This window comes from Camelus ferus, chromosome 15 (assembly GCF_009834535.1).
Source record: "Camelus ferus isolate YT-003-E chromosome 15, BCGSAC_Cfer_1.0, whole genome shotgun sequence".
Classification (NCBI taxonomy): Eukaryota; Metazoa; Chordata; class Mammalia; order Artiodactyla; family Camelidae; genus Camelus; species Camelus ferus.
In genome coordinates this window covers 3,296,312-3,308,542 of record NC_045710.1, presented here as the reverse complement: position 1 = coordinate 3,308,542, position 12,231 = coordinate 3,296,312, and the positions used below count along the sequence as shown (strand labels likewise).

Here is a 12,231-nt window from a genome sequence, read left to right as displayed (position 1 = left end):
CGTGGTGCTGGCCCCGGCTGCCCTGGCCTCCCCGCTTGGCCCACAGCAATGTCCACTTTTGCCTTTTTGGCTGATGGGCTCCCCGAAGGCTTCACTTGTACCAACTCCTGCTAGCTCTTGGACCAAAGTACCTTCTTCTGTTTCTATTTATAAAACACCAGCAGGTGAAAACAGTTTAGGCAAAAATGATGCTTCTAGAACTTTCTGGTTTGATTGAAAATGATGTTGAGTAGAAGTATTTAAGACAAAATTTCATACTCCCCAGCCTTGTTAAATAGGCCATAAATGAACACGACTTAAGCTTTTTCTGATGACTCAGTGTCACCGCTATAAACACTGATTTCTGAAAAGTGATATAACACATTGAGCCACTCAGTCACCTGAGTAGACCTGTTCACCCTCACACAAAATGACTCCAGAGCTTTGAGCTATTTGTTTGGTTTTTTATATATATATATATAAATATATATATATATATTTCTTATGAATCTCTCTCCTCCTCTTTTTTTCTTCATTGCTGCTTCTTTAGGTCCCATATTCACTCTTGTGGATTTTGACATTCTGAGTTAGAAAAGCAGAATTTTACCTACGAGGGACAAAATCATACTTGAGGGCCTCTTCATTTTGAAATGCCACCTGCTGAGTCAAATCAGTCCTAATCTACAGTGATCATGAGAACGTCTGTGCTAAGGGACAGGGCACCTTGAAGGGCTGTTTATTGGTAAAGGAGTCGTGACACACTTGAGCGATGAAGATGAATGAGGAATCTTGTGTCATCCTGACGCTGTAAAGCTCTGCAGACGTAAAGCAGTTCTCAAACACACCTTTAATATAACGATTTCTTAAAAATGATCCTAACATTTCAGCGGGTAGCTCCAATGTCCTGTGTGTGACTGTGGATAGGCTTGACATTTCTTCCTATTTTTACCATTTCTTAAAACATTTCTTTTTCCCTATTGTGCATTGTACTGAACTCTGTTTATTTTCCGACATTTAACACACCATCTTCCCTCTTCAGCTATTTAAACAGTTTTTAACTTTACTTCCTGGATTCAAAGAAATACAGACCCACTCAAATAATCCCAAAGAAATCGGGGTCTAGTGTGATTTTGGTTTGGCCGCATTTAAGAGAAAACCTGAGTGTCACTTACCTCAAACATGAACCGGGGTTGGCTAGGGGTTGGCGGCTGGTTAAGGATCCTGGAATTCCTTTCCCTTCGGCTTCATGTTCACACCTGTGGCTCCGGACATCACATCTGTATCCCAGACGGAAGGAAGGAACATCTGCAGAAGGACACATGTCTATCCCACGTGCTTCCTTGTAGAGATGTCTTCCTGGAGGTCTCACTGAGCAACCTGAGTAACATCTCCCTGCTCAGGACCATGTCGCAAGTCACCTCTCTACAAGGGAATCTACTTTATCTGGCTGGTCATGTTGTGACTGAAACCAAAGTGAGTTTTTTTAGTAAAGAAGAATGGCCAGATAACTATTGGGTAGGCTGCCTGCAGCCTCTGGTTTTACGTATTAAACCTCACTGGGCTGGGGCCAGTAAGCACCAGGAGCTGCCCTCCAGACACTGGGAGCCCTCTCTCAGGAGTCACGTGACTCTCCCACCTGCTGCTCCCTCCTGAGCTCCTGTTTCTCGGGCTTCCCCCTTTGTTTTTTACCGCATTTCAGCCTGGAATGCCTATTCCAGCCCTAACAGCCCCTCAAGACCTCTCTCCTCAAATCCTGCAGAGCACCAGGCCAGTCTGCGTGTTTCCAGCCCAAATCCGGAGAGGAGGAGTTTGAGTATTGGTTCAGACTAGCTCTTGAGAGACCAGAGTTCCAGGTTTGGAGCAAACCTGTCACCCCGAGCTACCCTTGAGCTTAGGGGCCGCAAGGCCAAGTTAGTCCAGTCAGGACACTGGGCAGAACATGGTCATTTAGTCCAGATGGAACGGAGAGTACGCAGACCGGGCTGCAAATGATGGGCACCTGTGGCATGCAAACTCAGGCTAAGTACACAGTGATGATTATTTCATAAAGAGAGAAATCTCAAGGGTCAGTCTTATCTCTCCTAATTTTGTTTTGCAGATCTGCTCGTGTGCGCCTGTTACGCTCAGATCTTGCTTTCTGTCCGATCCTAGAAGAAAAAAATCTGTAGCTCTGGGATTCGGTCCAGCCAGATGACAAAGCCTGCAGTGACCGTGAGGTGTCCTGCCAGGCCCTCCTCCCGCCCCCCGAGTCTCTAAAGATCAAAGCAGATCCTGGTTTCAATGAATGTGCTTTAACCAATGTCAAAATCAGGATTCAGTTATGTCAGATTCACCAAGCTGCATGTCTCATAAAAGCACTGACTTGCAGGTGAGGCCAGGGTCTCTTCCAGCATCATCGTCCGTCTTGGGTCAAGACACTCTGCCCAGTTGTACTACTTCTACTGTACCTTACAGACCAGCCACCACTGGGGCAGGGCACATCACCCCTTCCCTTCACTCCCCGATCCACTGGGAAAATGGCAAAGTCCAGGTTTTCACATTTTATGTTTTCCTACCAGTGACATTTTAGCCAGAGATGTCTCTTCAGTACACTTAACCACAGAACTTTTTTTAAAAATTCTATTTTTATGAAACCCACATCATTGAAAAGCAAGGAATTTAACACATAGCACCAGGAGTCCCCATAAGGAGTCTGAAACACGTTCAGGATGCTTTAGTGTTAATTTCAAGGAAAGTTATATGCCAGGTGTAACTTACACAAGGTCTATTTTTTGTTTCTTTCGAAATTTGAATCAAAATAAAATTCTACCAAAGTGAAAGACATCCTAAGATGTTCATGAATGAAGCTAAAACATGGACTGTACTATATAAGGGTGGGGTGGTGTGGCCACAGACAGCTGTCATTTGTCCTTTGGTTTGTAGTGAAAAATCAGTATCACTAAGAGCGGTTGTGTTAACTGTGCACTTGGAAATTTGTTACAACACAACACAAACGTTTCTACAAAACCAAATTTAATATACAACACACACTCACCATGTAAACACATCTTTCAAAAAAAATTTGATCATTCCAAGGATCACTTACAGGCTTCCATAAAAGTATTTTATATCAAGAATCTCAATACAGAATGATTTCTATGGCAAAATACATTTACACTGTAAACTGTTATAGAAAAAAAAAAGACACAGAGAAATGGAGTTTGCTGGTATTGAATTCAACAGCAGCAACTGCCCCTTATATATTTTTTTCTTCATTTTCTACTTCAAGCATTTCTGACAAAACATGTTTATCTACCCTTCTAGTCTCTATGGTTTATTCAGTCAGCCAGTTAAAAATCGTGAGACATTATATACCATGCTTATACCACTAGTCAGCAGCTCTCAAACCTGCCCAGAGCATTGCTTGGGGGTAGGGGGGTCCTCCTCGCCAGGCTGACGCCCAGCACTTCCCACCTGTCCCTGGTATGAACGCTGAGGACAACACTCTGCGAACTGAACAGTAGTCATCAATGCCAAACTGGAAAAAAAAAGTCACATGAAAACCACAAGTGCGGATCGATCACACAATTTTATTAGAGTCTTTTGAACAAATGTAGTCTTCTGTGAAAAACTCTTGCAAAAGAGACATTGGGGCATACTATTTTCAACCCTGAGCAATAACACTGCATACCAAGGGGGGCGGGGCGAGAAGCTGTTCCGATCGAAGCACAAGCACGGCCACCGATATGCTCTATGTGGTCAGGTTTTTACAAAAAAATACATAGTCTTCAATAAATAATGCTTAATTTTACAACTTTGATACAGCAATGTCATACACTGGTTTTTAACACACGAAACTCTGCATGCTAGATAGTCTACCCAAGACGAAGCTTTCCCATGCATTTTCTCTCCCCCAGTGCCGCTGTCAGACACACGCCATCCTCCAGCGCCCGGCCCGGGGGGCGCTCCCCTCTGCAGCACGACCCCCAGCCCTGTGCTGGCATGCAAACTCTAAAAAGGTCCCCCCACAAACCACTCAGACTTCTAAACAAAAGGGTTTTTCAGCTTTCCTGCTGCCAAACCTGGAGTGGCTCTGAAAGTAGACTTGTGCAGTGTCCTGCTGGCCTTCAGGAAGCACTGCGGGATGCCATCAGCACTGGGAGTCCCAAGCTGGAGAAGCAGGCCTCCCTTCTACAACAGTCCGTTCAAAAAAAGGTGTCGAGAACAAATGCCAAAGACTCTTAAACCTACAACATATGTACAAGAGTAAAAAGAGACAAAATGGGAAATTAATGGTAATGGCATAGAACAACATCTCTCCCTGTGTGATTCAAAGGATGGGGCACTGTGTTTCTGACCATAAGCTGCATGAAGGAGAATGTGTTAGAGGGCCCTTTGTCAGTATCTATTTGATCAAAATTCTTTATGTCGAACAGGATCCTTATTTCCAGTTGCTCTCACTCTTTTTGTTTGTTTTTTAAAGAAGGAATGTAATAGTCAAAATAAGGAAAGCATCAAAGTCACTTCCAGGACCCTAGAGTAAAATTGTTTTTTTTACACATTTGCAAACGTTTTGTCATATTGCTTTATTGTGTCATTTTCACAGATGAGAAAACCCGCGTCTACAGGACCACAGAAAAGAAGTTTGATCAAACACTGAGAAGGAAGCCTCCACATCTGCACATCTAGGTTGTTTCAATTCATTGACGGCTCCTGTGAAACCACATCTCAACGCGACCATACTGCTCTGAGTGGTTTGCTTTCTCTAACAGAGAAGTGATCTGTTTGCAACAGAAGTTCCCAAGTCCTGTACAACAGTCCTATCTGTGCGCTGGCAGAGGTATTGAATCTTTTCAGAGTTATCTCTACCCAATAGAATTATTACTTTTATACATGGAACATTATGAACGTGTTTCCCTTTGCAAGCCGTTTTATACTTTCTGCACGTTTGTGCTTTTATTGAGTATAAAAATAGGTCTCCTTTAAAATTCTGTTTAAGTTCACTAAAAAACTACTTGTTTGTGAAATTCTCTTAAAAACTCACTGCATCCACATGGAATAGATAAAACTAATCAGGCAGCTAATTGATATAGGTAGTGTTAAAAAAAATGACAATGAAAAAAAAGTGAGGATACGTGAGGATTCAAGAAAAAAGCCAGTAGGAAAGTACGATGGAAGAGAGGTAAATTTCATAAATCGTGTTTAATCTTTATTGTGATTGAAAATGTGGGCTCCACAGAAAGTGGGGGTGGGGTGGCTGAGTCGTTATCAAAGAGCAGAATTTGCCAGATCATCAGATGAAAGCGAATATGGTAGAATAAATCCAATAAACGAACAGTGAGAAAGAACCAACAATGAAAACAAGCCAGATCTCTGCAAAGCACGTGTTAAGAGTCATTCCATGGAGACGGTGACTTTGGGAGCTTGTGAATCCCTGTGTTGAACACCTAAGGCTGTCTGTGTCCCCACAGGCCTGGGCTATACAAAGGGTATTGGAAACTGACATTCCTAATGGAAATTTTATAAAATTTGGCCCTTACAAGAACTGAGAAATAGCCTGAAAAATCTTCCCTGAAGCTGTAGTAAAGAAAGTTTCTTATCTACTGATAAAATCACCAACTCAGTGAACTATTTTCGCTGGTCATCCTACATAAGAAAAAAGCACAAATATATCTGCCTCAGAAATCTGTTAAAAGCAGGGGACCACGCAGTAAAAGAGTATAAAGATTCTATAAATGGGAGAGTCCAAGAAAACCTCTCTCCAAAGTGTCCACAAGGATATATATGCCCATTAGAAGAAAAAGTAAGAATATACATATTATTAATCATATCAGAGAATAAAAAAGTTAAGGTTGATATAATATATTTATATTGAATGACTACTTTAAAATAGAGCAACTTATTTGCTTTCTTTCCCAGGTTCCTTGGGCAAGTCATTTAAGTTCTGAAGAGAAGAGCAAATGCGACTTTCTCAAACTGGAGCAATTACAAATGATTCTGGTTTCCACTCTCAGAGAAGGGAGACACAAGTCCTGCCTTTTCAGTCTTTTTCTTTCTCAAAAAAAACAACTAAATCATCCTGACTGCTATATGCATGCATATTTAAATCACTTCCCCTTGATTAACATTAAAAAGAAACACTTCTGCCCAAAACGGTTTTAAAGATTTTTTTTTTTCCCAGCTAAAGGGTAATCTTTCTACAAATAATTTGCCCTGTGACTGTAGTCATTCATAACATACATATTTGCAAAGCACAGTTTAAATACACTGCCTTTATTAGCAATATATATTTTTTAATAAAAAGGATGCATGCCAGAGTGTAAGAACTAGATTATTTCCACAGTCTAAAGAATTAATAAGAGAATGCTGGTTTTTAAAGATGGAAATCTTAGCAAAATGCCATCTAAGTCTGTGAACTAGTTATAAACAGCAGGATCCGCACTGGCTAGGCTGCAGAGCACTCGGCGCCCCTCCCCCCACCACGTTGCCATTTAAAAATATTCTGTCAATGCTTAGTTAAAAATAAGACTTACTTAAGAGACCAAAAAAATGCAATCCAACTTTTATTGAAGACTATCCAGTGGCAAGAATACCTGTGTATTATATTATGCTTTAGACATTCAATAAAGAATTCATTAAGAATGATTTTTCACAATGCAGTCATCAAAACAGCCTTAAATAGTGTTAAAAGCGCATTCGAGCGCCCGTCCTGAGTTCTAACAGGTTTTTAATTTCAGGTCGCCGATCATCTATTTTCTTCTCTTCTTTTACTATCAAGAACTTAGGCTACATAGTTTTGTTTTTTTTAATTTATCAAGACTATTAGTTTTCATTCTAAAGCCAAATTATTACGTCACTGATTTCCTTAACTCAGTTTCTACCTCACCACAGAAAATGTCCGATTCATTTATAATTGAAACATAAAATACATGCAGAGGTTTCTGTTTTTCAAAATACATAGACTCAGCCTTATAAATGGGTCTGTGTTGTCAACAAGTTTTAGAACTGCAGCAGAGGGCCGCCACGTAAAATCACCAGCACAGAGAACTGTCAATTGTAAACTGCTGGTTCAATTATTCGTGGCTAAAATAAATGTCCCACCAATGACTACATCAGTCTATCATGTTGGGGGGAGGGGAGGAAGGTAAATAATTCCAGAAATCCAATTCTATATTGAGAACCTTGTTAACACCATCCGCCCTTTCTCCTCCCAAGTGTACTGCTGAAATCTGAGGGTTCCTAGAAATGAAACAGCCACAGACAAGAAATCTGTCCAGCCTCAGCAAAAGCTCGCTGGCTTCACATCCCAGGACTGAGGGCTGGGGCGGAGGCTAGCCCCGAAGGGGAGGGAGGCTGGGGAAAGCTGGCGCTGGGAGCACAGGGGCAAAAGGGGCAGGGGAGTGGGAGGCGAGGAAGAAAGGGTGCGGGCCCTCTTTGGCCTAGCGGCTCCCAGTAGTGAGTGGATGCTTCCATTTGGCCTGCCCAATTCTCTGTAAGACGGCGATACCAAATCTTGATAAATCATCTCAGTAGGTTAGGAAGACAGTCGTGCTGATTTTGCACCGAGTTTCAGTTAGCCACTGAAAACCTCCCCCACCGCGGGCGCCTCAGCTCTGAGAGGGAGAACACGATGGCTGGCGCTCTGGGCCTCCCCGCAGCCTCCCTGCCTCCCTCGGCGCGGCCCCCAGGGAAAGGGGGGCGGAAGGCGCGAAAGGGGAGCCGGAGCCAGGGGCGCGCGTGCCCGTCCGCCAGGGCCCGGTGACACGGCTGGGTCTGGAAAAACGAGTGGAGGAGGAAAGGGTAGACTGGCCGGACACAGTCCGCAGCGAGCCCCCAAGGAAGCAGCTGGAGAAGGAGAATCGATCAAGAAGCCGAAACCACCTTCCCGGAGGCAAATTCCGAAGCGGCCCCCGAGCCCCAGCGCTGCAAGGGCGCTGGGTGCCGGGGTGCGGCCCGCGCCTCCTCCCGGGATGGCTTTCTTCCTCCCGCCGCACAGCCCGGCGGCTCCCCTCCCCAGCCGGCGGGCCTCCCGGCCCCGGCTCGGGTATCCCGCGCGGGCCCAGGCCCCAGGGCGGGGTGTACCGAGGCGCACACGGCCAAGGCCGCCTCCCAGGCACTCTCAGCACCTCCATACCCTTCGGGGGCTCGGCCCGCGTGGACGCCCCGGGGACCGCGGCTCCGGTGGCCTAGTGGCCGTGCTATGTTCCCCCCGCGGACCTGGGCTAACTCTCCGCGCCTTCCTTCCGCAGCCTGGGAGCCGCCGCGCCCCGCGCTCCCGCCGCCCCGAGGGCACAGGGAAGAAAAGACACCGGCCACGACCACCTCTCCCCTGCCCCAGGCAGCGCTCGAGATCGAGAACTGTGGCCGCGCTTCCCACCAGCATCCACCTCTGCGCACACGCGGAGATGCAGCATCCAAAAAAAAAAAAAAAAAAAAAAAAAAAATTCAAAATTGGAAAAGGCTGTCCCCATCCAATGAGGAGGGAGAACGGCAGGGATCTTAGCGCCCTCAGCGCTGGCCGCCCTTGGGCGGCTGTCACCGAGACGCGCAACCCAGGCAGAGAACGCGGACCACCCCCCACCTCCCACCAAGCCCAGGACACTGACCGCGCGCTGGTCACCCGGTCCTCGCCGAGCCTGCCCCTCCCGGCCTGCTCCCTGAACCTCTCCGCGCCGCCCCGAAGCCAGCCAGGATGGGTGGGGAGAGGGGACGGGAGTCGAGGAGGTAAGAAAGGAAATGGGGGTGGGGAGGAAAAGGAAGGCAGAGAGAATCCTCCTCCTTGGTTTTTAATAACTAGCGAGAGAAGGAAGGGAGAAAACGAAATCGGCCTGCCCATGGAGCACTTTCAGCCTAAGCCCCCTAAATGTGGAATTCTCTTACGCCACCTCCCACCGGTGCACACAAGGGCCTTGTCACTGAATGCGCTGCGACAACAGAACCGCCAGTACGACTTCCATAGAGACTATTGGCGATGCGAGTTTCTATCAGTTCCAGCTGATTTATTAAAATTGTCAAGATACAGACTTCCAGCACAAAAAAAAAAAAAAAAAAAAAAAACAGGCAATGATGTCGACAGTGCATTGAGTCTGCTTTGCCACCATTTGCTACAAAATATGCAGATGGTCTGTACTTTATTTAGATTATATTGCACAAAATGAGAAACTTTTTAAACTATGTGCCTTTTTTTTTTCTTTTTGCTAAAAATCGAGAATCCAGTTTCAAACCTTCCATCTGGGGCCCCATCCACATATCACAGCGCATGAGATACATAAAGTCCTACTATAGTACAGTACATATACAATCTTTAAACTAAGATAACAGCTCTGAGGTCTATATCACCATTTTCAATAAATCTTTACCTACAAATATTGAACAAATCTCTACTATAGCTGTACAAAAGAAAGTTTGCTTTTTTTAAACCACAAGGCCTTTAGATGCAAGGATTATTTTAAAATTTTAATCCTTTTTAAACCAGGACATAACGTACCAACATACTTGCATGCTAAAAAACAGAGGAAAAAAAAAAAGAAATCAAAAGGGAAGAAGTGCCTGAAAGTCTTACTGAAAAAACACAGCAAGAATGTTCCCTTTTCACTGTACAAAAATACGCCTGAAAATATATTAATTTTTAAAAAAGACTGAGGTCTGTTATGTATCAAAAATGTTTCAATACCTTTTGTACTGAGGTCTAGGCTGTCTGGTATTCAATCAAGGAGGTATAAGGGAACAAGTTACAAAAAAAAAGTTGGCAAGTAGAAATCACATTTGTAAAACCATAAACAATTTGATCTGAAAAGTAAACTCTGATCTTAAGTCAGTTCACAGTTTTGTTTTTTTTTTTTTGTAAGCGTTTGTACAGTCTGCATTTTTTCAAGCTCCCTGCAGTTTTGTTAAGAATCGGATGCATAGAAGACATCAGTTTTCTCCCTCCAAAAAAATAAAATAAAATAAAAAATTTGCCATGGTCCCTTTTTTTGTTTTTGTGTTTGTTTTAAAAAAAATCACCAGTTCTTTAAGATCTCTTAAGGAGAAAAAAAAAAAAAAATCTCCAACCAACTCCCTAGCGTTAACAGTTGTGCTGCCCAAAGGGTCCTCTCCAGACGTCTTCCAGACTTCAAAGACCGACAAGCTTCAAACAGCGCCTTCCGGAGCGGGTCCTCCCTCCCCTCCCCCGCCCCGTCCCCTCCGCCTTTGTTGCAATCGCGAATTTCAGGAAAAAGAAATAGTAATTACAAAAACACATTTTGGGGGGGGAATCACAACTCCAGACTAGGTATGCAACTACCTTGAGACACGATAAAGGAAGGGGGGGGCAAAAAAAGGACAGGGAAAATGTTTAAAAACTACTCATTTCACTTTAACTCCACCAACATTTTCATCTTTTCCAATTTCTTTGTCACGACATCATATCAATATCAGCATCTTCTTCTCTCCCCTCCACCCTACCACCACCACCATCGACACCACCACCACCACCACCACCACCACCACCACCACCATCATCACGACCACCACGACTTCCTCCCAAGGAACCCTGCTCTGCACCCGCTGAGAGAAAGAGCGAGAAGCCGGGCGCCCCTCTCAATACGTGAACACCAGGTCGGAGAAGTTCGCCTCCAGCCAGTCCCCCGCGATCATCTCGCTCAGCTCAGGCGTGCAGTAGTCGGGGAACTCGAAGTGGGAGCCCAGGCTGCCCTCGCTGAACGAATCCAAATCCTTATCCACCAGAGACAGGGACAGGTTCCCGGCCGCCGCGCCGCCCCCCAGCTGCTGCTCGCTGGAGCTGTGCGCGCTTTGGGAGAAATTCAAGCTCAGGTCGAACATCAGGTCGTCGGCGTCCTCGCCACTGCTGCTGCTGCCGCCACTGCTGCTGCTGGACGAGGAGGACGAGGAGGTGGAGACGGAGCGCGAGGACGCGGGCGAAAGCGCGGGCTGCGCCAGCGGCGGCGGGTGCTGCTTGGTGATGTTCTTGAAGCTGTAGTAGAGGCGGCTGCCGCCCCCCGCGCCCGAGGTGGCGCCGGCCCGCACCTCGTCGTAGAGGCTCGCGCCCTCGGGGGACTCGGCCGAGCTGCTCAGCGTGGGGCTGGCGGGCACTTTGGCGACGTTGTAGCGTCTCAGCAGCTGCGGCGGCTGCTGCCCAGGCGGCTGCAGGAGCTGCGGGTGCGGCGGCTCCTCGTCCTCCTCGTCCGCCTCCTGCTTGATCCGCAGCTGCAGCTCGTCGTCGTCCTCGTCGTCCTCGTCGTCCTCGTCCAGGAACACGCACTTGACCGTCTTGCCCGCGCCGCTGCCGCCGCCGCCGCCCGCGCCGCTCACGCGCAGGCTGCCGAGCACGTAGTCGTCCCCCGCGCCGCCGTAGTCCCCGGGCTGGGCCGCTTTGCCCGCGCCGGCCTTGGCGCCGCCGGCCGCGGGGGCCGCGGGGGCCTTGAGCTTGCCGCATTTCTTGCTCGAGCCCTTGGAGGTCTTGGCGCCGCCCGCGCCGCCGCCCGCGCCCCCGCCGCCGCCGCCGCCCGCCGCGCTCTTCTCCGGGCTCTGGCCCGCGCTGGGCTTGGCCGAGGGGTCCATTTTGGGCTTTTTCCGGGGCCGGTACTTGTAGTCGGGATAGTCGGCCATGTGCTTGAGCCGCAGCCGCTCCGCCTCCCGGATGAACGGGATCTTCTCGCTGTCCTTCAGCATTTTCCACCGCTTGCCCAGCCTCTTGGAGATCTCGGCGTTATGCATGTCCGGAGACTGCTCCATGATCTTCCTGCGCTCGATCTTGGACCACACCATGAACGCGTTCATCGGCCTCTTAATGTGGCCCGACGCCGTCTTGCACCAGTCCGGGTCGCTCTCGTCCAGGGCCACCGGGCTGCAAGCCATGAATTCGCCCTCCTCCGTGTCCAGCGCCTCCCGGGGCAGGTTGCTCTCCGCTTCCAAGCTCTCGGCCTGCTGCACCATGATCCGCTGCGGGGCTGGGCGCTCCAACCCGGGCCGCTCGGTCTCGTGCGGAGCTCCCCCTCCCCCTCTCGCCCCTCCACCTTCCCGGGCAAGTTGCAAAGTCCTCGGCACCCCGCGGCAGCGGCTCCCCCCCTCCCCCCCCGCCCCCCCTTCCAGGCTGCACACAGCGGCTGCGGCGGCTCCGGCGGCGACAGCCGCCCGCGCGCGGGGAGCTGCGGCCGCGACGGGAGAGGCGGCGGCGGCGGCGGCAGCAGCGGCGGTCGAGGCAGCCCAGGACCCCTCTCTCCGGCTCGTGGATCCCGCCGCGAGCGCCGAACCCTGAGCACTCTCAGCCGC

General features: G+C 48.1%; 2 protein-coding genes across 4 annotated transcripts; one reads left to right on the top strand and one right to left on the bottom strand.

Annotated features, from left to right (window-relative positions):
• Positions 1–2,243: 2,243 nt before the first annotated feature.
• LOC116668869 (translation initiation factor IF-2-like) lies at positions 2,244–9,138 on the top strand. Of its 2 annotated transcripts, XM_032496967.1 has the most exons (3): positions 2,244–2,347; positions 4,565–4,798; positions 5,878–9,138. In XM_032496967.1, exon 3 carries the CDS (start codon positions 7,929–7,931, stop codon positions 9,114–9,116), a length of 1,188 nt encoding a protein of 395 aa, XP_032352858.1. In that variant the 5' UTR covers positions 2,244–2,347; positions 4,565–4,798; positions 5,878–7,928; the 3' UTR covers positions 9,117–9,138. The 2 variants fall into 2 exon arrangements, with proteins under 2 accessions (XP_032352858.1, XP_032352857.1); XM_032496966.1 differs by lacking the exon at positions 2,244–2,347 and having other exon boundaries at positions 4,437–4,798.
• On the bottom strand, positions 9,039–11,955 carry SOX11 (SRY-box transcription factor 11). Of its 2 annotated transcripts, XM_032496965.1 has the most exons (2): positions 11,209–11,955; positions 9,039–11,136 (listed from the first exon to the last, which is right to left on the bottom strand). In XM_032496965.1, the coding sequence occupies exons 1-2, from the start codon at positions 11,893–11,895 to the stop codon at positions 10,540–10,542; spliced, it is 1,284 nt and encodes a 427-aa protein (XP_032352856.1). In that variant the 5' UTR covers positions 11,896–11,955; the 3' UTR covers positions 9,039–10,539. The 2 variants fall into 2 exon arrangements, with proteins under 2 accessions (XP_032352856.1, XP_032352855.1); XM_032496964.1 differs by having other exon boundaries at positions 9,039–11,955.
• Between the last annotated feature and the right edge of the window lie 276 nt (positions 11,956–12,231).

Bases quoted from the DNA above. Each gene is read 5' to 3' on its own strand.
- LOC116668869 (XM_032496967.1), top strand. From the start codon at position 7,929: ATGGCTTTCTTCCTCCCGCCGCACAGCCCGGCGGCTCCCCTCCCCAGC.
- SOX11 (XM_032496964.1), bottom strand. From the start codon at position 11,895: ATGGTGCAGCAGGCCGAGAGCTTGGAAGCGGAGAGCAACCTGCCCCGG.